This window comes from Poecile atricapillus, chromosome 5 (genome assembly GCF_030490865.1).
Source record: "Poecile atricapillus isolate bPoeAtr1 chromosome 5, bPoeAtr1.hap1, whole genome shotgun sequence".
Taxonomy (NCBI): Eukaryota; Metazoa; Chordata; class Aves; order Passeriformes; family Paridae; genus Poecile; species Poecile atricapillus.
Genome location: NC_081253.1, coordinates 4761530 through 4789513, shown reverse-complemented (window position 1 = coordinate 4789513; position 27984 = coordinate 4761530). Strand labels below are relative to the sequence as shown.

The window sequence follows — 27984 nt, the reverse complement described above, 5'->3', positions numbered from 1 at the left end:
TCCACTTAAATTTGCAAGTAAATAATTTATTATTTTTTAACATAAATTATAAGTGTCGGCTCATGGCAGAAAGCAGAACAGTTGTGCCCCACAGAAGTATTTTTATTGTCCATGTACTTTAAATGTGAGTCCTCAGGATGTCTGAACAGTTTTGTTTTAATGTAACTGTGCTCATTTTATGTAACATTTTGCAGAACAGAACTTATTCTCGTTCTTTTTTATCCTCCTGATGCCACTGTGTGCCATTAGTCTGAGAATGTCAAACTGCACTCATGTCTTTCCTGTAGAAACTTAAAGTTACCTACACATAAACATTTAGTGTAATTCTGCTTCATTGTCTTTCACTGGATTAAAAAATGCTAAAATTGCCTTGTCAATTTGCCAAACAACAGCCAAATGTTCTTCTACTTCAATATTGTGAACTTTCCTTTTCTTTTTTATTTGTAAGCTGGACTCATCTCTACTAAAATTCCAGGAGAAGCACATCATTAAGAGAGGGGAAAAGTCAATTAAACAAGTAGCAGGTCCTTCATCTGATGCATGGTTTTGAAAGAGGCTATGAAATATGCAAGACCATTAGGAAAAAAAAAAAAATATAAAAAAAAGTACCTTAGACAGCAACTAATTGTGCTGAATTGCCTGCTGGTAATTAAACAGGGCATTTGTTAAAAAGGCCATATTTAGTTCTTAATGAGTGAGGAGTTTGACCTTCTGTATAGTTGGGCTAAAAAAATGTGTTTGGGGCTTGAACCACTATGAATGATTCTTTTATTGCAAAACAGATTTTCTCCCATATTGATCTTGCCCTGGGAATGTGACATCAGCTGTTGTGGAATGTCACTCACATGAGTGTGAAAACCAAGCTGGAAAGTCAGAAAAGTGTCCCTGTGAGTGGGATAAATCTTTTGTTGGAATCATAATCTGGACTGCTACTACTTTATCTCGTTTTTAATCCTAGTGGCCAACACTTCCTTTGAGAAAGTGGGCACTGGTACTTTGTTCCAATAATCCATCCCATGTACAAGATCCCTTATCTTCCAAGCAGCTTTTTTGATACTTTTCTGCATGTTAATGGATTTTAAGAAGGACTAGACAGACAGAAAACATTTTAAAAAGATGCAAAATGTAGTCTCAAAAAGTTTGATTTAATAGGATTTGTTCTACCAGGATATTCCACCCCTAGGAAGAGACACACAGAGAGCAGCCAATGCAACTACAACAGCCTTTTCCAACAGCTGAGTGACAGAAAACATCGTTGATTTCCAGAGTGGGTCATGGTCACATCTCAAGCTTTAAATATGGCTTATTCTTCTCCAGATGGAACAGTTTCCTGGAGCTTTCTGTTTGTTTGTTTGTTGTTTTTTTTTTGTTTGGGTTTGTTGTTTTTTGTTTGTTTTGGTTTTTTTTTTCATATGTAAATGCTTAGAGCACCTGAATAAAAAGGATTAAAAAATAAAAAATAGGCATCTTTTATTCTTTGTTTGGATAGGCCCAGACTGGAAGCCTCAAGCCAAGGAAATGCTGCCTTGCATTCCAGCAGGACTCAGGTCCCATCACAACTATTTTGCTATTTTACCTTGTACACAGCTCATATCCCATCACTCATGCACACCAACAATGCTGTCAACACACCCGTTTTCACAACAGATAAAATTGTGAATTAATTCGGTTATGGAATCTTCTGGAAAACTCTTTATTTTCTTATAGGAGTCAATGCACTGGGAACAGGTTCCTATTTTTTGATGGACAGAGTTCCAGAGAATACTGATTTAAAGTAGGTTTGTTTGACAATCCCTCAGTTAAAGTATTATACTGAACCTTGCTATTGACTGGGCTCTGTGTTCCCCTGGTTTTCTGTTTTCACTTGATTGCTTCCAGGTATTCTTTATTCCTCTTTCCCCCACAATTTTTAAGTTATTTCATCTCACACTATTTTAATCTGTACATTTGTCATACAACTAAAATCATGTGCATTGCTGCAGTGAGTTAAAGATTAAGTTACACTTTCATAGATTTTTGTGGAGAAAAGATGACTGGAATCTGAGAGGGTATAATGAATTCTGAAAATCAGTTTTTGTACGCTCTGTGCATGTTCTTGCTTCCCAGTGGAAGACCAAGAGTAATTTCTCAATGTGTCAAAGCAAACTTCACACCACTGAGTAGTATCAATCTCACTTAAAACTGCTGGTGACATCTTGACTTGTTTATCATAGTCCCAGGAATGATGGCAAATTTTAATTTTTAAACTACATTACACTGTTTGAGAATGACTTAGGCTTTTGGATTATACAGTTCCATGATCCTAAAACTGAAAAACTCAAGAATTGCGGAACGGTAGGGAAGTAAAGCCCTTGTCTGGAAGAAAAAAAAATAAAATAAAAAAAGGTTTCTCCTTATTTCAGCTATGAATTGCAGTGTGTGAAAAGGCAGAATCTGCTGTGCTGTGTGTACAGGTGGTCAGACAGGTGGAAGTTGTGCAGAGGCATCTGCATTCCAGGTAGGAATGCTCCCACCCCAGCTCCCAGAATTTACCACTTTGGTTAACAGCACACAGCTAATTGCTGAGATGGGAACAAGAGAGAGGCCAGAACTCACCCTTCAAACGCAAATGAACGCTCCTGCAGCTTCAAGTATTTGCTACAATAAATGTTTAACTGTTTATGGCTCTGAGAAAAGAGCCCCGAGGAGCAGCAGTACCCCCTTCACAGAACAGATGTAGTCTCCTTATTTGTTTATTCACCTTGGGAAGATCAGGAGCTGGGAAGTCAAATCCCCCCCAGGCCAGGAGTGGAGGAACTTGAAACCAAGTCTTATAATGGAGCTTGGCTGAGGGCTCCCGGGGCAGAAAACTGACAACTGCACTTCTGACAAATTATGTGATGCTAGCCCCAGAATTTGCTCTTTTCTTTCCTCTTCTCTGTCTGCAATTTGATACCATTCTGTAAATTTAGGCTGACATTATAAATTGCCCTAGGAGGACCAAAATCACGTTTTTCAGCACACATGCCTGTCACTTTTTTTTTCCCCTCACTTCAAACACCAGGTTGCCCAATTATTTTAACACTGTTGAATGAAGCAATGAATAGGCAAATAATGTCACTGGAAAAAGAGTACATGGAAATTTAATGACATGTTTTATTGATGGGCAGACACCTCAGATGTGTTTTTCTTCAGCAGATATAATTTTACTATTAGTTAATGTAATAAATAGTAATTAAATTCTCACACTAGAGGTCTAAATGTAATCGTTTATGTATCCCCTGAAAAAAAAAAAAAAAAAAGGAGAAAAAAAATGTCCAATAGGAAACTGAAAAATACATTATTTCTTCTAAATAAGATTTCAGGATGTCTAAGCTATCCCATCTTCCCAAATCTAGGTGGTGATAGCTGAAGACAGACCCTGTGTCGTTCTCCCTATGCCTCAAGGTTACCAGTTCTTCACAAGCGCTTGGTGTCAGGTCTCTGCTCGGTGAAAAGCTGTCTCTGCTGCCTGGATATTGAAAATACAGTTAAGATTTACTCTGTGATGTGACCTAATGGCAGGCAGGCAGCAGCTGCAATTCCTGCTTGCGGGCTGAGTTTAGGAGTGTCAGGGGTTTTTGCCATGTAAATATGTCTGGAACTCCTGATACAGAGATTATGCCCAGAGTATTTATCTTCATAAAAATCCTTTGAGATTTATTAATACAAAAAAACCTTGTTGCATTTCTTACTCCTTAAGGAGTTGTATTAGTTTATTTGTTTGTTAACAGGGACAAATTAACAGGTAACTGTGCACATTAATCAACAGAAAGGTAATAAAATGTGTTGAGTAAAACTGAAAAGGAGGTGCTCAAAGTATGAGTTTAAATGTTTATTTTCTCAGAAGAGAGCTGCCTCAGAACAGTAACATCAGGAAACAATAAATAGCATTTAACCCAAATCCCTGGGCAGCAGAAGAGAGATTTCTCAGATCACTCCTTGCCATCCCCTGAGTCACTGACTGTAGCTGCTCTCCTCAGCCCTGACCATGAACCAGTTAATGAGCACTAACTGGCCCTCTGAACTACCATCATCTTGTCTCAAATATGACAGATTAACATCTCTGCTACACTTTGTGCACTTTATTGGGAAACAGGATCATAGAAAAGCAGAAATATTTGACTTATAATCTTTTTCATAATGCAGAACTCCATGGATTAACCATCCAATGCCACATTTGCTATTGCAGGCGTGGTTTCTGTGCCCTGAAGAAAGCTTTTGTATTTAAATGTATGTGCTAAAAAACTGACCAAAATTTGTATTCAGGGAGGCCAGACCTGACCAACACTTGATTTCACCAGAAAGGAGCAGTAGTCAACATTTTCTCTCAGGAAAATGGATACTGCAACTGAAATGGAAATACTGATTGGGAGCAGACAGGACATACATTGCTCCTCCAATGGACAAGATCAGAACACTCTCTAAAAACCAGGAACCAATTAATGATCTGCTGTCACATATTATCATCAGAAATGGCCAAACATTTATATCCTGCACTTAAAGCCACAGAGACAGTGCTGATACCTTCACAACAGCGCTCCTGTGTGAATTCTAGTCTTAAAAAAGTACAGCTCTTCAGCAGCAACCCATCAAGGTAGGATGAAATCACATCATTCAAATGTCTTCCACTGCTCATTCTCCCAACAGCCTCCTCTAATTTGCTTTGCTGCAAAAGGATTTTGTCATGGAAAGTTATTAAATCACCAAGCCCATGGCTTTTTTGTCTTGACAGAATACACTAAATGACCTTGGCTAATTTAAATGAGCCACATCATGCTCTATCGAGGCAAAAAGATAGGAAAGATGGTAATATACAAGAAATTGGATGTTTGGATGGTGAAATGAGGAGATATCATAATACTAAACTGTGCAAATTGAGCCTTCAGCCACACAAATAGACTTCTTTACTAGAAGCTCAGTCCCAAAGCAAAAACATCCATTTGTTTTATTTTAATGCCCCCACTTTTTTCTCTTCTCTGCCTCATAAGCCAAGTGAAAACCTTGATGCAATGCAGAGTGGGCGCAGTGGGAATCATTCCAAATGTTACCTGATGGTTCCAGCAGCACCCCCTGGTCCATCAGGAGCTGTGGGAGATTTCCTGGGAGTTCAAGGATTCAATAACCTCATGTGACGCTTTGTACATCACAGCCTTTAAGGATGAGTGATTTAAAGCTTGTCAGAATAAATCAAATGAGTTCACAGGGAATCCTGATGCAGGTGAGCATTACTTCCAGAAAAACTCTCACGAGAAAATGGAGGGACAGTTATGTCCTGACTGTTTTAGGGGGTATTTGTTACCTTGTTACACTATTTCATTAGAAAGAAAAAATAGAAAAAAAAAGGAAAAAATAAAAGTAAGTCTAGGATCTAAATGTAGGTCCGTATCTTTCAGTTTTATAAATTTGTGTCATTCTTCAAAGGTCTGATTTTTCCTTAAAATTCTGAAATTTGTATTTTCCCCTCTGCTAAATACAATTTAAAATTTCCCAGTGTTTCAGCTGTAGAAAGACCAGAACAAAACATGATTCAGTAATAGCAGCATTTATCTTCATCTTCTGATAACAATTCATTCAAAAAGCCTAAACAGAAAAATAATACTCTGATTATAGGCTGCTAAAACAGAACAACTTTTGGCCAAAACTTCTCAATGTGTGTTCTGCAGTTTTTTAATACTAAATGATCCAGAGTTTGCCTTTGAATATTTTATTGATTAGAGACTTCAGAGATTATGGTTCAGATCACAGTTAATAAAGATCCAAAATAATCTGAAGACTTGGAAGGATTCTATTTGCACTGGTATTGTTTGTGGTATTCTTTAGCATTTTCTGGCTGGAAAGCTAAAATAGTAGCACAGATTTTCCAGGAGCTACTAAATAATAATCTAAGTTAGTTAATTAAAAAAGGAGATCACTATTTTTTGTACAAGTTTTAGTTTCCTATAGCTCTAACTCAGACCAAACCCCAATTCTGCACACCATTTTCCCTTTTGTGCCATATACAGATATATAAAGCCCTAATTTATAAAACTATACAGCAAATTTTGCAGCCCTAGTAAAAACAAACAAACAGAAAAATCCCTTTACTAAGATTCATGGCATAGTGACTGTAATTCACTAGAAATTATCTTAATAATTTCATCTAATGCTTTACATACTCAAGGCCAGGCAACTCCAATTACCCCACGACAGATATTTACATGAGCCATTCCTAAAACTTTCAGGAGAAAAAAAAATAAAAATAATAATAATAATAATAAAAAAAAATAATTTAGCCTTGAAAAGACCTCAAAATCAAACTGGGACAAGCTGCAGCCACATGACCCCAGCTTTAACTGACCAGAGCCAGCCCCAGCCCCAGCCCCAGGCTGGGATGAATCCTGTCAAGGTAAGACTTGGAGCTAACAAGTTCAGTTTTGCAGTAATTTGGCAGCTCCCGTGGGGCAGGAGAGTTCTCAGCTCATTGCTCAGCTGAGCAATAAAAGTGGCTGCAAATGCAGCTGAAATAAAGTCCTGGCTCTCCAAAGAAACCTGAAGAAGTGTGTCAAGGAAAGCAGCTTAATTGCCAAGAGCAGATCTGGAGCAGTCTTCAACTGGAGCTACTCAAGCTTGGCTCTGGGTTTGGCACTGGTAAATTTTATCTGAACCTTCTCAACTCTCCAAGGAGCTGATGGGTGTGAATTCCCCAGCCAGCAGGGATGGATCCTGGAATTGCAGGAAGTATTGGAAAGCTGAACAGCCCCAGTACAAACTTCATAGGAGGGGTTAATATATATCTTGATTTCTCCCTTATTCAGCCTCTCTAAAGCATTCTTCAATTAGATAAAAAATGAAAATGAATCCAAAATGACCAAATACAGATGTCTGATTATTATTATATACTCTGAGGTTCAAACCCAGTGAATTACACACCCCTTTCTCCTCTGAAGGACATAGGAACACATAATGTGAAACAACCATGCGTAATAAAACATTTTTTATTTCATATTGCCACAACCTCTCCTGAATTTATGCATTACATTCACCAGCAAAAATGCATATGTGCCTGAAATAAAAGATGATAATACAGGAATGTCATTGTATTTACTACTATTTCCTTGAAATTTCCCATATATTACCATTTCACACTGGAGCAATGACCATATTTTTCCCTTGCCAGGGAAAGGTGCAGGCCTGAATACAACTCTAAAAGCTCGTTAATAATGAATTAACGTGAGAATGTTAAACTTAGAGAAAGAAATCAGAATAATTCCACTTACTGGGTACTTACAGCCCATTAGTTCTTAGAGATTTCACCCCTTTGGAGTTACCTGTGCACTGAAATGGGCTTTGCCCTGGTGACACCTCCATATTTCAAACCATAACTGATTTTCCTGGTGCTTGGACTGTGACTGATCTACACAGCACTATCAGTGTCCCCAGCAAGAGATTATTTTAACACAGCTCTGTGCCCAGCTGGGCCCTTTGCAATTCAATATTGAAAACTGCTGTTGCCTTCCTCGATCACAAATTTCACATGAGCCCTGTTAATTTCAGCAGAATTGATAATGCCACTCCTGTGAGTAATATAAAGAAAAAGATAACGATTTAGATGGATTTCTGAAGTTACTTTGCAACTTTTGGCCACACAAATGAGTTCAACATATGACTTGTGTGCTCAAGACTCAGAAAGCAATGAGGAATGACTCAAAGCTTATCCAAACATTTTTTTTTATAAACATATCTATCTATGTATATATATAGAGAGAGAGAGAGAATAATTACAACTATAAGAAACTCATACCAAATATTTGATACATAGGAATATAACATTTATATTATATTATTATTATATATTATTATTATATATTATTATTATATTATTTATAACTGCCTTTAGTGGCAGTTGTGGTAAATATACACAAGTGTATAAGTGGCAGTATAGTGGCAGTTGTTTGTAACAAACTACAGGATCACAATGTGAAATTATGGTTTTCTACATTCCTTGGCTCTGTTGACAGAAATGTGTCCACTGATAATTTCTATTCTGCCCCCAATAAGCAAGTAAAAATATGGAACTGGCACAAAAATCAATATTAATGAGCTGTTAACCATTTCCTAGATGAGGAGGTACTGTGGCACTTCATTATGTAGGTGTTCTGTGAGGTCTAGCAGAAACATTTGTTTAGAATGTTTTACCAAATTCTGTGGTGATTTATTAAAGCAGACATTAATTTTTCCACTGGGCAGATTTCATATTTGTGCACATGAACCTTACAAGGTGTATTTGAGCATGAATTAAAAGGACGTGAATAAAGATTGGGTATTTTCTGTACTATCATATTCCATATTCCAAAATACAGGATACATGTACAATAAGAAAAGCAAACATATTTCATTGCCACTAACATAGGATTTTACTTTTAGTCTGTATATTTATTTCTGATTACATTAATCTGGTAGTTTAAAGACTGAAAATGCAATAAAAATAAAAGACAGTTATATTAATTATTCAGCACTGGAAACTTTTAATCCCCTACCATTTAATCCAGAGTAATTTACATTGAAAAACATGAAATATTGAGGAATATAAATCTAAACAGAACTTAATGAATCAATACTATTCTCTGAAAAACACTCACCTGCAACTTCAGAAAGTTTCAGTGTAGGCCAAATAATGCTTTGGCCCAGAAACTTCTGGGTTTTTTTTTTTTAGATACTGGACCCAGTGCTAAACCCGATATGCTGACACAAGTTTTGATTTTATGTAATGCTTATTGAACAAGGACTATAAAACACTTGAGCCTTCTAGAAAAGAAATTATTCCTATCACTGTGACTAAGAATTTTCATATATTTTATGACAGCCTGTATCCTCACCTGGTTATATAAAAATAACTATTTCTAGTTTTGTAAAGTCAGCAGTATTGTACTGATTAATTCCAGGTGGGGTTTTTTGGGTTTTTTTTTTCTTAATTTTAATTTTATGTTTTTTTCCATGTGGCTTATTTTTGGTGTGGGCTTAGATTTTACTCTGACAGCTCTGAAAAAAAGTTCACATGAAATTTTAAATTATAATTTAACTTTCTGAACTCTAGCATTAATTGTATCTTTGACTGTATATTGTCATTTTGGATTGCAGCAGAAGTCCCAGGACCTGTCTCTCAGCTTCTGGTTTGCAAAGCGAGATCTGTTGAGCATCATCACCAATCATTCATCTGGAAATCTACTGATTAAAAATAACTGATTCCTGGTTTCCAAGATTTTCCCCAGAAAACCTAGAACTATCCCCAATGCAGACCTCAAAAAGTCGTCTCAGTTGGGCTGGGATATTAAAGAGTTGATCTTCACCAATTTCTATTTAATATTTCTCATTGTCAGAATTTGGTGACTACACTATTAAACAGTAGATTATTTGCATAAAACCCTCCTGAAACAAAGTCCTCCATACAAAATAATGCTCAAAGCAAATTTGATATATTTTTCTGTGGTTTTCTTTGGATTTTTTTTTTATTTTTAAAGCAGAAGTTATAAGGAAAACAAAAATCATGCTTGCAAACAGTGTGCTGCCCCACTTCTGCTCAGTAAAGAGTTTCCTCATCCTTCTTTTGATAGAAGAGTTTCTATCATGTAAACTTAGTAACTAATGCAGGAGAAAAAATGAAAATCTGTGCGCTTTTTACTTGCATTTTGTTCACACAAAATATTTTTTCTTACTTAACTTGAAACACATATTAAAATATACTTTTTTCAGTTCACTTTTGGTTGTTTTACATATATTCACACACAGATATACACCTATATGCATTCCCAAGGAGTAAACTCTGATTCTCTCTGAACTCAAAAAAGAAAATACAGTGGAAGGTTTGAGGTTAAAGCAATTTTCACTCACCCCTGCAATGAACTCCTTCATCGTAGCCATCGGAGCAGTCGTAGACCCCATTGCAGAGCTGGGACAAGTGGATGCATTTGTTGGTACCAATGCAGCTGATGAAATTCGGGCTGCACTTGAAATCTGATTCCTCAGGACCTAAAGAACAGATGGAGAATTTCTTACACGTGTTTTCACATCCACAACAAGGCAAAGAAAGTTCTGCACCTTGTTTATTTTTTTAAAGATAACAGCAACACTCTGTATTAGTTCATTTTGAAGGTTTTGTTCATTTTGCAGGTTTTTGGGCCTTGTTATCACACATAAAGTCATCAAGAAATGATTAGTGCAATTACAAATCAATGGCTCAGAGGATTATTTCCTAAAATACATATGTTTTGCAGTTGCTAAAATAAGCTTTACAGACATTAAAAAGCATCATCATAAGATTTTCAATAGTCCTGTGAATATCCTATCAAGAGTCATACCAAGAGTAATAGGTACCAGTAGTTACTTCCACTGTGGTGCTGTGCAGATAATTGTAGATATTTATGAAAATACATCTAAATGTCACATATTTGTGGCTGTTTTAAATGACAGAAACTGTTGCTCCAGCCCAGGAGACTGCCTCAGAAACTGCACAGTCCAGGATGTAAGGGGGAGGATAAGGATGCTGTGATTGTTCCCTTTGGGATACCACCCCAGCTGCAATCACTTATCTCTGTCCCCTTTTCCCTCAAGTGTTTGGTTCTGGGAGTTTTGAGGGAGCTTAGGGACTCTTGAGAATCACTTTTGTTTATCTCTTAGAAAGGGTTCTGACTGATAAAATTTCCCCCATAATTCCACATTATGAAGACTGAGATTTTTAACACAGCAGAGAACATTTAGAGGTCTGAAGGGTTTGGCTCAGCTAGAGGTTGAACCTTAATTTACACATTTTATATCATTAGCAACTCTCACACCAAAGGGGTGGAAATTTTTTTGACTTGAACCTCCTTGATTTTTTGTGTTGGAGCCTGGGGTCTGTGCTGAACTCTGGCAGGTTGTAACAGTCCTTCAGGGAAATCTATCCTTGGATGCACGGTGCCCAAGTGCAAGGTGCTTTCACCTCCTCCAAGGCACTGACTCCAGGAGGAAGGACAGAAATCACTGGCAGTAGCTGAAAGCTCCCCAATTTGTAAGTTGGAAAATCTCAGCTTTCTCAGGTCTTGTCTCTTGGAGTCATCAGGACAAACCATTGGAGGGGAAACTACAACTTCTATAACAAGTGGAGATGCCTCTCAGACAGACCATTAAATAAAAAATCTAATATACAAAAATTCTCCCAATTAGAAAACCCTCAACAGCACAGGGCAGTGCTCTCCTTCCCCAGACAAAGCAGGAACCCCTGGAAGGGCACATCCCTAGGGCAGGAAAGTGGGATGCAATACCCTGCTCCCTCCTCTGACCTTCCAGCTCCAGCCCTTGAACCCATGGAGGGACACCAGTGACCTCCTTGAGGAATTCCTGGTTAACAGGGACACAGCTTGCTGGCTCTGGGGATGGAAAGGCAACGCTTTTGGGGATGAATGTACCCTGTCTCAAAGGATTTGTGTGCTCCCAGGATGAAACACAAACTGCTCTCACCATGCCCTGGGTTAAACACATGCAATTCAAGTGTAGAGGGATTAAAACATTTCACAAAGAAAACATTCCCTGTATTTTTCAGTAATACATAAGAACTTAGCAACAGAACATTGAAAGCTGATCAAAATTTATCCTAGATGTCAGGATTTGATGGCTGTGGTAATGAGAAACAGAGAACCAGAGAGTTTGGGCTTTAGGCATTTCATTCCTCTTTTTGTACCCTGGAGGCAGGACACCCCATGCCATGAAGCATCCCATGCATGTGGTGTTCCCTGCAGTACCTACAACCCCTGGCAGTGCCAGGCACTCCTCCAGGACTGGTTTGACTCTGCAGAACTTCCAAGGAAGAACTAAAATAAAGCAGCCCAATGCTCAATGTCAGGTAGGTCGTATGAAACCACAAGGTTTAATTTGATTCCCATCTCAGCTGCATCAGTACTTGAAGGCACCTCACATGTAACAGAACCAAACTAATTTCCTGATTTGCCAGTAATAACTTGTTTATTCTTTGTGTTAGAGCATCTGTGATAGAATTTGTGGAGTGAAAAAAGTCTTTTCTTCTAAAACAGAGCACATTCATTTAAAGAAATTAGATCTGTGAAACATGTGAACCATGGTACCTGCATTACTATAAACCTTAAAACTCTAGAGGGTTTTCACACTTTAACAAACAGAAACCTTGAGATCTGTGACCAAAACTATATAAACATATTTACACATATTCTAAATGTAATGAATGAAAGAATGAATCTATTATTAACTTTTAAACCTTTAATAGATTAGTCTGACATATTCCTGTCTATAACATTTTTGATTTGATGCTACTTGTTTTTAAAATACAAGAATCCTCCAGAACATAAACATTGTGCAATTCTAAACATATTCTCTAACTCAAAATACTAATAGAGGAGCTTCCTATTTAGATTTCTTCGATTGGGAACATAGGATAGGACTCTGAAAAACAGTCCAGGAAGTACTACTTGAATTGTTTTGGTTTTGAGAGGAATTTTGTGCACCACTTGTGAGAGAGGAGGATTGGAAGCAGTTCCATTATTCATGTGATTAAGATAAATTCATCTGTACTTTGACCTTTTACCAGCATGATGGAAGGCAACTTGGCTTAAAAATGAAGATGAGCTTCAGTCCCAAAAAATCTTATTTTATAGAAGCTTTGTGACGTTGCAAAATAACTCTAAATGGTAATAAGTCTCAACCATCAACACCAGTAGAATAAGACAGCAGCCCTCCCTGCCCACAATTTCTACCACCTCTGTTGAAAAAAATAAATAAAAAATAAAAAATTAAAAACAAAATCAAGCTGCATGTTGTAATGCCTTTGAAGCAGCACTTCCTTCTCCCACTGAATCCTTCCCAGCTGCTGCACTTTCTGAAATGTCTAATGCAAATAAAGAAGAGTAGCTTTTTATCTTGTTTACTCCTCTTCACTCTCCCTTTAACAGACAGCCACTTCTGGCAGTGTTATCAAGTCAACTTCGGGAAAAGGAATTTAAAAGTGTTCTTCTTCAAAATAATCTCGGTGTATTTTACATCAGTGCAAGAATGCTAAGAATATAAAAGATGGATGGTGTCTTTTCTTCCCTTCAAAAGACATAATAATTCCTAGCCTTGCCAGTTGGTAGAAAAATAGTCAAAACTACTGGCTGCAATTATGGTAATACAGAATCTCGATGTTTCAAACATTCATCCTGGGACACTGCTTGGAGGGCAAAGAGGATGCGAGCAGCTCAAGAGAGTCGGCTCAGGCAGCAGAATCTCCAACTGTTTGTGTGAGTAATTGTCTAGGAACAGATGGCTGAAGAATGGGAAAAGAGCTGAGCTGCAGAAGCCAGGCCAGGGCCATGGGGGAGCCCCCAGGGCTGCAGGCAGGGCTGTCCCAGCCCTAGGGGAGGCTCTTTGGGCACTGGGTGCTTCCCTAGGGATAGGGGATGGGGGGCAGGATCGGTGAGGGTATCAAGGCCAGGCACATTCCATGGCCAGGTGAAGAGATTATTGCTCTATCCCTAAATCTCCAGAAAACAACCTGTGCCTGGAGATAGACAGGCTGGAAACAGGAGAAAGATTCATTTTGGATCCAGATTTCTTTGGCTGTCAGACCACCTAGGAAAGCCATTCTGAATGGGTCACACCGTGTCACACTGGCTGGAAGGAAACTGGACGGTGTGTTGGCCATACCTGTGCAGGTCCCAGGGAATCCAGCTCCAGCCCCTTCAGGGAAGGTGACCTTAGGTCAGGAGGATTGGGAAGAGATAAGGGAGTTCTTGTGATGTCCCCCAGCAGGAGACAAGGGGAGGAATCAATCATGAGCTCTGGGTTCACAATAAAGAAGCATCATGAGAAATATTAAATGCCTCTGTCAGAACCAGCAGGGACATTTCACCATTGACTCCTCACATGGCATCGGTGAATTTGTGCTGAAGGAAAACTGCCTGCCTCACCTCAGGCTCCTGCTCTACTAAATTTCAAACTGGAGAATGCAACTAAGACTCTACAAACTGGTTATTTCCATTATTTTTATTACCATAAGCTAGTATATAGTTTTATATACTATATATACTATATATACTATATATACTATATATGCTATACCATATACTAGTTTTAATTAGCAAAAAATATGAATGAATATGATTTCATGATGTACATTTCCTTCTGAAGAGAACATCCTCTTAGAGAAACATTTTCTCTAATCTAACATAAATTAAGGTACAACTTTACATACTAAGTTTAGTGGGGTTGCAAGTATGACAAAAGGATATTTGCAAATTTCCATCTGTACTTGGGTGCACAACACAAATTCAAGGTTCACAGGAAGTTATTAAATTACAGCAAAACACCCAATTATTGCAAATTCAATAAGTCATGCTTCTGTTTGACTACTGTTACCAAAAAAAGCATCAAAGCTGCTACTTTTTTATTTTTTTCATCTTTGTCTCTCTAAACTATGTTTTTACAAATCTCTTTCTCCTTGAACAACTTAGGCAAGTAGTTGGAATTTTAAACAAGAGACAAGGCAGCCAAATGTGGTATATCCTTTTATATCACTGCATCCAATTTACCCCAAGACCAGAATTTTTTGAGCAGCTCTAATCCTGGGCTGTCCTCAGCCATGAGAACTAATTATACCCAACTGTGGGACATCTTCAAAATTCCCATTTGTGTTTTACATCAGTGACTTGCACATCCTTCCTGCTCTCCTAAGTGTCGTGTTGGAGTGAATTTTCTCCACAGTGAGCAGTTATCCTGAACAAAACCTTTTTCCACGGCCTTTGAACTCAATTCTATCTTAAAGAAGAAGAATCGACACAAATTTTGGGATCTTTCTGAACAAATATGGGTTTAAATGAAAACACTATGGTAGAAAAGAGTATGTGACTTGTCAAACACAAATATAAAACTGTGAGGATTTTTCTCTCTGTTAACTTTCTTCCGAAGCACTGCTGGTGCATCATTTCTACTGTGGACTCAGAGTGTGGAATATGACATTTAAGTTTGCAGAATTGATTTTAAAACTTTATTCTTTAAAATCACTCTTGGCAGCAAGAAGCAACTTGTAACATGTGGCCAAAGTAATATAAAATATCTGATACAATTTTAATAGTGAGTAGTCTTTGCACAGGTGGGGTTTTAGATTTATTTTCTGCCCAGTTCATTATCGAAAACCAGGGATTTCAAAAGTGCTTATCTTTTAGAAAACTTTTAATCACAACAACTTAAAGTAATGTCTCTGAGCCTGCCAAGACAAGACATATTGTACCTTAATGAAGATGTTGATTTTATGGGAAAATTAGATGGTTTCATATTGGATTTTTCTGTTCTTTCTATTTTATTTATTTTTTTTTAAGTTAAATATTTGAACTGTCACAAGTGGCTGAATACTATGTATTAATTTCTGTAGTTATGAGTTAATGTAAGTGTAAACTAAACCCGGAGGGTATCTAATGCTTTATAAAGTCAATTTTTACACAAACTAGAGGCACATTTCTAAGACCAAGACTTTGAAACACTGGGATAAATGTATGGAAATGACCTAAAACCTTTACTCTGTGATATCTTATATATATGCAAAGAAAGAATTTCATATTTAATAAGGATTTATGTAGCATAAGTAACCCCTTATCCATAGTTACTGTTATCCATATGCTTGATTCAACCATGCAGACTGATAATTAATATAAATTTGAAGTCACCTTCAATTGAATCAGGTATTCAGCTGCCCATGTAAGGAGAATAATAAACATTTACAGCAGGATATGGATAACTGAAAAGAAGAGCAAAGTAGAAGGTATTGTGTTGTAACAACGTGAGAAGTGCAAACTTTGACCTGGCAGACACAGCGTTCTATCTCCAAAATAATACTTCACAAGAAACAATAAAACCAGTGGCAAGCAGTGGCTTTGTGAGGTGGCAAGTGAGCGAATGCAGCTACAGCACACAGAAGTCACGGCTTATGACCAAAGCTAAGAGGGGAGTTAAGACTGTGGAAAGCAACACCGAAACGAACAGAAACAAACGAGCAAATGAAGAACTTCAGAAATCAGAAGATGCTTTTGAGTCACCACAGTCTGATGAGCAGTCATCTGTGCTGGCTCGCAGCCCTCACACGCCTGCTGACAAGTGTCTGCTCCCTGCCCTCGCTCCTTACGTGGGGGATGTCAACAGCTCCTTCTGCTCTGCACGGGGAGCAGAAAAAACAGCTACCCCAGCCAAACACTCCCAAATCCAATCAAGGACTTGTGCTGATCAGCTCAGGCTTCATCTCGAATCCTGTGCTGAGTTTTGTGCTCCTCACACACGACAGACTTTGAGGGGCTGGAGCCACTCCAGGGAAGGGAACGGAGCTGGGGCTGGAGCCCCAGGAGAGGCTGAGGGAGCTGGGGGGGCTCAGCCTGGAGAAGAGGAGGCTCAGGGGGGCCCTTCTGGCTCTGCACAACTCCCTGACAGGAGGGGACAGCCAGGGGGCTCTGGCTCTAAAGTGATAGAGCAATAGCAAATGGCCTCAGTTTGCATGAGGGGAGGTTTATATTGGTTATTGTGAAAAAATTCTGCCTCAAAAGGGTGATGAGGCATTGGGGCAGGCTGGCCATGGCAGTGGTGGGGTCACCATCCCTGGAGATATTTAAAAGACATGTAGATGTGGCCTTTGGAGACATGGGTTGGTGGTGAACACAGTGGTGCTGTACTAAATAATCTTATCAGGCTTTTCAAACCTAAATAATTCTGTGACATATAATTTGGTTTGTCAAAAATACATAATTAAAAAAAAAAAAATCCATATTAAAATTTGGTTCCAAAGGATGGTTCTCAATTCTACACATTACAGCAGGCAAAACAGTTCCAGAGGTTTTCTGGCTGTAAAGCTTTGCAAGCCTTGCAGTGGCTCACAAAACTCCCCTTCCTGTACTCCTGTGACACTCTTAGCATCAAAATTACGTAAAAGCAAACTCACAGGCACAGCACCCAGCACATGGATATTGCCTTTATGGCCATCACACTTTTAGAGTGATGCTCTACACTCACCTTTTCCTCTCTGTGGATTTGTACACACCAGACAAAAACAAACAGCAAGGCAGTCTACATCTAATATTACACAACAACTTTAATTTTTTAAATAGCTCATTTCAAACCATGAGTGCTGTTTGCACAGTGCCACGATAAGGGCTGTGTCAGCTGTGTTGGAGATGGTTCTCCAGCAATCTCTGGCTCTGTTTCCTGCTCACTGCTTTCTGCATGTCAGATTTCACTGCATAGATGTAAATAATTAACAGAGCCACAGGACTCAGCCTTTCTCCTGTAATGGAGCTGATGGCCACTGGAGACAGGGGGAAAGCTGTGCTGAAGGTTGCACAAAAGCTGATGAAGAGGAAAAAAGAGGTGGAGGAAATCCTTCTTCAAGAGCTCAGTGCTGAATCATTATCCAAAAATCCCTCTGGGCAGTCACAGCCTGAACTGGGGCTGGAGCCAGAGCACAGCTCTTGGGGTGGCCACCAGAAATGGAACCTAAATTAAGCATGGTTCCCACCTAAGATTAATGTTTCCACTAAAGCTATAAAAAACATACAGATATTCAGACTGGTAATATTAAAATCAGCTCATTAACAGCAAAGTCCATCCATATTCCTAAATGAAGTTGGACATTTTGCATCCCAAAATTACCTCAAGCTAGGAAATTCACCTAGCAAAGGGAGAAAAGACCAACTCCACAGCCAACCTCCATCTAATGTAACAGTTCAATAAGACTAGAGTATTTTTTCACTGAACAGCTCTAAATGTAACAATTTCTGGATTATATGGCAAAATGGATTTTTTTGAAAAAAACATTAAGGGTGATCAGTGAAATCCATGGCCACAACTGGAACATCAAACTTGATCTCATCCCCACTGCTCTGCAGCCTGTCTGGTTACAAGCTAAAAACAAAGAACAAGTGATGGCTAAGAGAAGTGGAGAGGAACTGAGACTAGTGTAGCCTGGGGAGTTCCAATATTCATTCCCTCAGTGTCAGGAGATCAATGAATAAACAAAATAATCAATAATTAGTACTCAAAGACTGCAACAGCATACCAGAATGAAAAGTTTAGGGAAGAAGGTAACACAAACACCTAACTTTACTTTCTAGAGGAGCTGAAAGGATCTAAAGTCCAGGCTATGTTTTTGTTTGTGTTTTTCCTGATGTCAGTGAAAATCATATTCAAAGAATTGAGGAGTTTGGGATGTCTACAGTTATTGTCAGCAGGGTTGCACCTCTATGAAACATTTTCGTTCCTATGCAGCAGGTTATAAAAATCTAGTCTTTACTAAAGTCAAAATAAATATCCTCATTTTTGCCATTTTACTTAAATCAAAACCTTCTCTCCACTGCTTCAAATGAAACACAGATGACCTACTACCATGTTAATATAGTACCTCACCTTTCCCAGACCCCATCCTATAATAACCTGGAACTGTGAATTGGGATATTAGAAACATGTCTTCCATAGTTTTTAGACCTCTGATATTGCTTAAATATTCCTAAATTTAACCTTTCACCTTAAATTTTTCATTTAAAATTGTCCTAAGTGAAAAGATGCAGTCTTGCAATATTACATAGTATGGAAGATAAAGCATTATCTCACACAAGCTATCAACAACCTCCTCTTTGCAGTCAGGAAATACTAATCAAGATATTTATCTGTAGAGAAATTAAAACCTAGTCTACATATTTACTAAGCTCTTGCATGTAGGATGTATCAGAATATAAAGGGAGGTCCTTGTGTTTATCAACATAAGCAAAGTCATTGAAAATTTATATTCCCTGGTTATTTTTAAGGAAAGGCATTGCAAATATTTGTCAATGAGGAAGAGAAAGAAAAAAAAAATGTTCTCAGGAAGCAAAAATAATTGATATCCCTTGTACTTGCAGGGACAAAAAAGCTTTGCTAATGGATTTTTTTGGTGATTTACTACAACACACCACAGCAATAATGTATGATCAATGAAGTAAAAAATGAATATTGTCTCATGTAGATGGTCACTCCTCATTAGTTATAAAGAACCTATTTTTAATTTGCAGATTTTGATTTAATTAGTGTCACACATCTCAAGGCTGCTTTGTGTCAACTGCTGTAATGACTTGATGTCTGTGTGTGGCACAGAAGTGGCTGCTGCTGGGGTCTCACTGAGAAACGGCATGAGGTGAACTAAAGAAGTGTTAATTACCTAAACAATTAAAGTACCCAAGACCAGCGGTATTGGAACACATCAACACTCACGTTATAGGTGTTTACATAGCCAAAGTGTATAAATGTCATGAGGAAAGTGCTTGTAAGTGTTCTCTATTAAGCAGTAGAATCGTGCAGTAGAACAGTTGGATGCAGCAGCCCAGGTCTATTTGACATTGTGAAAGTGTGTGTGAGCACATTTACACACACCATCCATCTCTGTGGACATGTTCCAGCTCAGCTCTTCATTAGACTCAGAAACTGGATTAAAATAAGATCCCCTTAAAAGAGTTTTAGTGGATCCTAGCAATACCAAAGTCTGGAAATTCTGATGGAAACCCAAGCATCTTATGAGAGCATCTTATGAGCCTGCATCTTATGACCCCTTCTGCACTCCCACACCACCTCAGAAATGTCTGTGGACTGAGAAGGAATTTACCAAGCTCACTTTTCCATCAGCACAACTGGATCTCAAACACACAAGCAGTTCTCAAGCTCTAAATAACATGAAATTTCACAGGATTGGATGAAATTTATAAGACATTTTTAGAAACAAGAAAGGACTAAAACATGCATTGATATTTTAACTCCTTACTTTATACAGCAAAACACAAAGTTTTCATCTCATTTGCAAGACTTAAACATTTTCAGCAGGTGATGTTAGTATCAACATGCACTCATGTTTCACTTATGATTTTGGGGTGAAAAATCACAATTAAATTGCTGTATTCTATAATCACATGAAAAATTAGCTTTGAGTCTCAAACTGTCTAACTGTTTGGGTTTTTAAAAAAAAAAAAAATTAAATCTGTATTACTTATTCATTTTAAAGATTATCTTTTATGTTTAATTCAGCTTTAATACAGAAACTTAGAAATAGTTCTTATGCATTTTTCAGCCAAGCTAGGTGGTTTGCAATCATAAACTTTTCCTTTTTGTTTTGTACACAGATGTATAAATTACATCCAATTAAAGTGTTTTACTTGTTTTTTCTTACCTAGTCATGCACTGGAAGGATGAGAACCAAGTTCAATTGCTCTAAGTACAAAATATAACACTTTAAAAGATTTAATCAGCTTTGCTGGAATTTACAGTGTATCAAAAAGATAAAAATGGCAGAGTTTTGTGTTATGTAGACACTGAGGGTCCTATTTGATTGAGTATTGGCCCATAACTATAAAGTGACCTGGAATTTCTTTCTTTTGGAAGAAGAAATAACATGTGTTGGTGTGTATAGCACAGTAAAATTTCCATCTCTCACAACATCTATGTGTCTTCTCTTCCTTAGTGATGAAAATAGGAGAACAAAACCTCAGATGAGAAAAAAAATTAGAACAACAGGTAAAAAAATCCTGTATTGCTTACAGGAAATGTTACAATAATAGCTCTTAGAGACTTCTAAAAGGCTTTGTAGAGCTACAGGTACTACAATTCAGAGAGAAAATTAGTTTCACATGTTTACCAGTAAAAAATTAAACAGTCTCTCCTGCTCATTTTTGTGCTCTTAGAATAATTCTAAAGAGGCATTATTTAATGTGATTCAGTCCTGGCTGTATCAGTTTCCCTACACAAAACCCAAATAATCCTGATAACAGGGGGTGGAAGCAGACAAAGAGCCTGTGTCAGTCACAGCCACCGTGTATTTTAGCCCTTCCAAGGCAGATCTTCCCCCATTATTGGGAAAGTATTAATGAAATTCATGGGGAAACTTCCAGCTCATCCAGCTCATCCCCCCTGAGACAAGATTCTGCTGAACTCAGGGCCACGAGCACCTCCAGACTCGATCCTTACCCACCTGCCCAGGAGCTCCTGGAGCTTCCTGCAGGTGCAAACTGCAAAGAGCTGGAGTGCTCAGGGTGTGTCTGAGGTAATGCTTTAAAATGTCTTTTTCACTTCAAGTCTCTATGAGCACGTTTGAAACAGAAGTTGGTATTTCACCACTAATACAGAACAGTCCAGAGCACTGGAGTTTCCAGGAGCTCATGCCTGGCTTGCAGCAGAATCCTCATCAAGTGAAGGGACCTGGGGCATTAAGCCTGGCCAGTCTGAAGAAATGAGAACAATTACATGTGAAATACAGACAGGATACTTTGGGGTTAAAATTATTATTTGCCTGCTGAGTTCTGCTCACCAGGGAGAGGCACAGAGACATTTTCCCCCTCATCACCAACAGCACAGCTTCCCAGAGCTGAGCATTTAGATTTTCACTGTTTATAGCGTATTTTAATGTCCTAGAAGAGTCAAAAAACTTCAGAGGACTCAAAAGTAAAAGAAGTTCAGAAGTGCAGGGACTTTGACAGAGGGAAATGAAAGAAAATACCCAAAATGCTGGAAGACAATAACCAAAACCACGTTCAGCCTTCCATCTTTTACCATATCTGGCACCATTTTTTCTACAACTTATAATGCCAAAAAACTATTCTATGATCTCAGTCTTATGTCTCTGCTCTTCTCTCTTCAATAAAATAGCTGCTAAGCCATGAGATTCATCACTTCCATCATGGGGAGCTTCAGAGAGGGTTTACCAAGAAATCCAGACTTTATTGGTACTCATCAAGGTCTAGCTGAGAGGTGTCATGGAACAATCTTTAAAAGTTATGCTCCAAGATGAGAAAGCATCCTTTTGATTTATAAAAAAACCCTCATCTTTAAATGAATCCAAGCCCTTATTGAAATCCTGTGTAAAACTTAATTCAACTTTAAAAATCAATTTTAAAAAACTAAAAAAAATAACCCCAAAACCAACAAAAAATAGCAAAACTTGTTATGAAATTATGAAATAAAATCAAACCTCTTCCATATAAATCTGTTAAATGGTAATAAAATTACCAAGCAAAACAGACATAGAACAAACACAACATATGTGTAACACTATTTTTAGAAAGCTTTTATGAACCTGAACCAGAAGTTTAAGGTAGTAAACTAATTATTAGGTAAAATTAGTGTGTTGAAGACAGAAATGAAGACAAGCTTCTATTTTTAACAAGCATAAAAAATGGTTTATGGAAAGTATTTCCTCTTTCACAATAGGACTAGTGGTGGAAAGATTTCCAGATAATTCCAACAGAGTTCAGTGAGCTGGACTGATGATTGCTGTTAAGACTATTTCCTCCAATATTGGGCTTTAAGTGTCAAGACTCGAGATTTAAAACTGTATTCAGGTGAATAGTTGTAATGTTTTCAAATATCAAACCCAAGAAAGTGTCAAAATGGTTTATAAAGAAGATATATATTATGCTGGTTTTATATATAATATTCAAAACCTTAGAACATGCTACTTTGTCAAAATGAAAGTGGAGTTTCTGTCTAAAATTTTTTTTACTGTCTTGTGCTAACACCATGATTCAAAAACAAAAATTCAATATGAAAAAACAATAAAAATAAAAATAAAAAATAATTCCTGGGCCTATATTTAATAAATATTCTAAAGTTCTTATCTACATCTGTAAAATTAAAAAACATAAATAAATAAAAAATCAGATTTAGACAGAAAAAAACATATAATTGTCCTTGTAATTTCATGATGATTAAAAAATGTAATCTTTTATATTTTTGTTGCATATATAGGTGTTGAATAGAGAGAGATATTTTCCTTCCCACTGGTTTACCTGTAGCAAACTGGGCCACGTTGGTATGGAAATCTCTGGTATGAACTTGGGATTTTCAAGTCCAACTTTGTAATGAGTCCTCCTCTTCCAGGAAAGGGATGACATGAATGACATCAAATTGATTATTTTTCAAATTTATATATATATATAACAAAGCCCTACAAAAAATTTAAGACATGGTTCCAAAATATTACCAGTGACTCAGTATTCAGTAATTCTTGCTGAGAATCAGCAATGCCTAAAAAAAAAAGGATAGGCTCAGTGCAGCTGGGAATAAGTGCTGCAATTTAAGTATCTTTAGAGTAAGGACATTTATTGTTCACTTAAAATAGAAAGCAGAAATTTTCCAGGAAAGTAACAGTACATAACAGATATTGTTGGTGGACTTGTGGCTGTTATTTTGGTTTTTTTGGGGGGGAGGGTTGGGTTATTCGTTGTTTTGTTTTGTTTTGTTCTTTTATAAAGTCTACAATAGTTTTCTAAATAATGACAGAAAGTCTGTATTTGATAACTGCAGAAGACACATGGGTGAGTCTGAGTGCTGTCAGAATCATTTACACTCTTTATAGAGAGGTTCTAGGAGAAGTAGTTCATTTCCTTGAATATAATTTCAAGAATTCCATTTCTGGTTGGTGAACCTATCTGCTGTGCACTGGCATTTGGTGAAGCACAAAAGTCACTTTATTCTGATGAAGGCAGCTCAGAAAGAAAAGACTGTAATATTCATATTTTACCTGAACACATTCCTAAGGGCTTTTAGGACACATATATTTAAAGGATTCAATTTAGAGCCTGCTACACTGACAATGTTATCCTATTAATCTCCATGGATGGCCTTTGTGCTGTGTATTTCTGGATTAGAACTTAAAAAGGAACATATTTGTGTTCCTTTTCATAGCACTGCTTAGTTTTTATCCATGCTCAGCTCCTATTAACCTTAAGCGACTCCTGCAAGAGCAGGGTGTGATTTTATCATCCATTCACATTTTTTTAACATTCAGCTTCTCACAGATAAAGTATTTTATTTCTTTCCTAAGTAAAGCAGCCAATGGTGTCCACAGACATTTTTGCTTTAAAAACATTTTGCAAATATTTAATTTTCTGTCTTCTCATTACCTCTCACACCTTCAAAATGTTCTGGGTGTAGATCCAGAGCTCGTAAAGCATGTGGACTGAAACTAGATGAAATTTGGAAAACTAAATTCAATGCTAAGACAGGAAAAATCTCCTGAACTCGGTGAGTGAAATTCATTTTCTGTTCAAAGCACTGCTACGTAGGAGCACCTGGAAGAGTTGGAAAGGGAGGTGTTTGCACAACACACAGGAACATCATGGAAGAGATGAGAACTCAGCTGCCACAAACTACCTTCAAAATAATTAATTTCCCTTTATCATTAATTCCAGCTGGGATCAGCCTGAGCTTTGAGGGCTGTACCTCCATCAATGCTGGCTCTAATTGCTTCAAGAGCAGACTCAATATTTGTTATTTCCTGGGCAAAGGCCTGAATTGCAGGTTGAGAAGGTTGGAGTGAGGGATTTGTCCTTTTGTGTTTGGCTGAAGAAGATGGAGGTAGGTGCATTTCCACAGCCTCCTTTTTCAGAGCTCTCCCTTTGCCACACAAACACCCTGCAGCTGTTTGCTCGGTGAAAATACTTAATTTTTAAGAACAAAGCCTGTAGGGATGCAGTGTTGCACCCAAATATCAATTTTTACCTTGTTAGTCTTGCTTAAAAAAGGGAAAAACTTCAGGGCCTCTGCACAGTGAAACTTGCATTTGTCCTCTGACTAAAAACAGACACCAAAATCAATTGTGTTGGTTTTGCTGTCCATTAGTGATGGTCGAGTCGCCCATTCTGAGATTTTTTTGATGTCCTTATAAGATCAGTAGCTGTGGTAACATTTTATCCCCATTTTGCTGCTTCAAAAATGATGTTTCATTCTAGTGCCATTGAAATTTGTTCCAGTTCTAAAAGAATGTAAGAAAATTTTTCTTTTTTTAATTTTTTATTTCCTGTTCTTTGACCCAAATGCCTCAATTACAAAGAATATAAGTAAACAATGGAGTTGGAAGGAAGTATTTTAAATGTATCTTTTATTCATGCCCTTTCTCACAGACACTTTTTGCCTTTTTTTCCCATGCTAGAGATGATTAAAAAGGAGAAGTCTACACCATGAAGAATGGTCTGTGTCTCGGGATCTCTTAACTACAACAAATATTTGAAAGGTGATGTTTCCCTTTCTCTCTGCTATTGTCCCTTGGATACTTTTACGGAAAAAAAAAAAATATATATAAATATATATATATATATATATATATATATATATATTCAATATGCTGTTTGGAGGACCTTTCTCCCATTTTTGTTATCTCTGCCTCCTGGTGGTCTTTGTTTTTTGAGTTTTTATTTTAAAAAAATCCACTTTTAAGCACATCTTTAGTCCTGACTCATGTTCTGCTATTCACATGCCTTTGCCTTACAGTCTTTACCCTGGTGCATTTATTTTATATATTAAAAGAAAGGTATTGAAGCTGAGATCACAATACAAAAGAATTGGCCCCATTTTTCCTGGCAAATATGTCACCTACTTTTCAGATCCTTTCCTTGGAATCTTATTCCTCAACTCTGCTTGTCTCAGGTTTGCTTTGGGGTATTGCTCTCTTGTCAGAGGAGCAATAACGAGTAACCCTCCCAGCCTGTGAGCCAGAATCCAAATAAATATCAAGGCCTTGATTTTGCAGTTAAACAGAAGTGCTTCTCCCATTTACTTTCATAAAACTACAGTTGTGAGGCTCCTTGCTCCAGGCAGTGGCTCATGTAAATATTAGTTTCCAGTTTCTCCTCCTCACACTGCCTGCAGAGCAGCTACAGAATCCATCAGTCAGTACAGGCATCAAGGAGAAAATGAAATGAAAACTGGTATTAGTACAAACATATCTGCATAGACAAGGAAATACTGGAAGCATAAGCCAGGATCAGAGACAGAGAAAAATCACAGAATGTTTTGGGTTGGAAGGGACCTTAAAGATTATTTAGTTCCAACCCTCCTGCTGTGGGGAGGGATGCCACCAAGAGACAAGAAATTAGGCAACAGACACATGCAGCAAATGGGGGGGAAAAAATATAAAAACAAAGCCAACCCCCTCAAGATCTACATCTGCTATAACATTTTTGTGCACTTTGTTTTTTGAGACCTACAGTGCTTGCTGAAAGGCTTTGATTGATGAGTAGGAAAACAGTTTCTTTCCTAATTTAAATGAGTTGAAAAAATAAAGTCTGACAAAACTATATATTCAATGGATGTATTTGTATGTCCACAAATAGATAAATGGATCATTTATTCACTTCCATGAAGGCACCTTTATATGTTGGAAGATAAAGAAGAGGGAGATTTGTAGAGCTCCATAAAAGCCCCAAAACCCTGTCAGTACTCACATTGTTTCCTTGTGTATTTACTGGTGTGCAGACACAACCAGCTATTACCTGAAAGATTTTCAGTCAGAGGTCTAAGTAAACTTCTTTAGTTCCCAGCTGAGCTTTTAGAGAAATTGATATGGTTTCTGAGGAAAAAAAAAAAAAGTCCTAGACTTAAGCACCTCCAAGCAGAAGCACATTTTTAAGCTACTTAAAGTCTTGAGGCATTCTGAGCTCCCAAAAATCCTTTGTTCTCAAGAAATTATTCAAAGTTTAAGTTTTACATCTTCAAATTCAGTTTATCAGATTACTGGAATTCTGCACATCCACTGCCAGGATTTGAACTGGTTTAAAAGGTGGATTTCAAGACAGGCACAGTGTTTTATTCATCACTGGGCTCCTTATTTTGGGGGGTTATGTTACTTGCTGACTAATTTCTGTACTGAACATGCTCCTCCCTGTTCCACACTTTGACTTTTACCCAGTTTTGGGCAGTGTACAGCGAGCTTTGCTCTCCGTGCCATGGGGATAATGGAATTCATGCTTGGCCTATTGTGCAGAACTGCCAATTTCGCTCCTGCCCGGCTGTTCCATAGCATGACTTTTAATTCAGAGCAAATCTCTTCCTTTTCTGAACATGAACTGTGAATTATACAATTAGTGTCCTTTTATATCTGAAGAAAGAAATCTAAATGTTAACTAAATACAATTTTCCTCTTGATGTGTATTCACAATGGTGGCTCAGTCTTCTTAGTCCACCAACCACACACTATTAATAGTCCTTTTTTATTTTCCTTCAGACTTATTTCATCTCACTTCTAAAACTCTATTTACCGCTAAGATTTCATTTTTTCTGAACACTTTTGCATCTTTGTTTTCATCAGTTTCAGCTAGTGCCTGGGCCACAGCAATTCCAGGGAGACTCTGCATTTTACCACCATTCTCTCATCATCTAGAAAAGCAGATTTCCCAACAGAGGTCAGTAAAAGCAAAGAAGATTTTTGTAACAAAATGTAGGCACTCTTTGGAATGACCCCTTTTGTCATGTGTAGAATTGTATGGATTTTAAACTTGTCCTTTTTTAGTGAGAGTTTTCCTAGGTTTTCTGTTACTAATATTCATTAGCTGGTTTGCTATAACTGTTTTATTTCCAAGTAGAAATGCAAAAGGAAGAAGATACTTTGTCTGTTTTGTGAACATTGTCCACCAAATGCTGCAATCTAATTGAGCTATCTCAACTGGAGCCGAAGAAACACAACTTGAGCTATCCACACCTTTGATGAACAGTCACTGGATTATTCCATGCTTTCTGATTTCATAATTTGCTCAATAACATTTAATTAAAACTGATATTTTCTATGCACAGTAACTAATTAAAAAATTGAACAGCTTCTGTTCACTCAAGTCCACATATGCCAACAGAAGCACATAGCTCCTAACATACCAATGTAATTTTCTCTCTTGCAGTTTATATTTGTGAGACTACACCCAAAGTGCCTTCACTGCTCATTACTGCAGCTCTAGGACAACCTTGGTAAGATCAGTAACTGAAATAATTTTTACTTTGCTTTTAATGGGAAAGCTGAGACTCCTTCAGCCCGTAGCTTAAATTGTTCAGCATTTCAGAGACCATCTGGTTGGTGCTGGATACCTCAGACAGATAAATACTCTTAGATGTGGTTGTTATTGCTTAATTCATCCTTTGGCTCTGCTTTGTTTACACTGCGAGTCTTTCCTGGTTTATAACCATATT

The 27984-nt window shown here is 37.6% G+C and overlaps 1 protein-coding gene across 1 annotated transcript in view; it reads right to left on the bottom strand.

Annotated features, from left to right (window-relative positions):
- LRP1B (LDL receptor related protein 1B) overlaps positions 1–27984 on the bottom strand; it is a 473299-nt gene that overhangs the window by 357022 nt on the left and 88293 nt on the right. The window contains exon 5 of the mRNA XM_058839737.1: positions 9889–10026. Coding sequence (XP_058695720.1) covers positions 9889–10026 — 138 coding nt within the window. The remainder of the gene's footprint in view (positions 1–9888; positions 10027–27984) is intronic.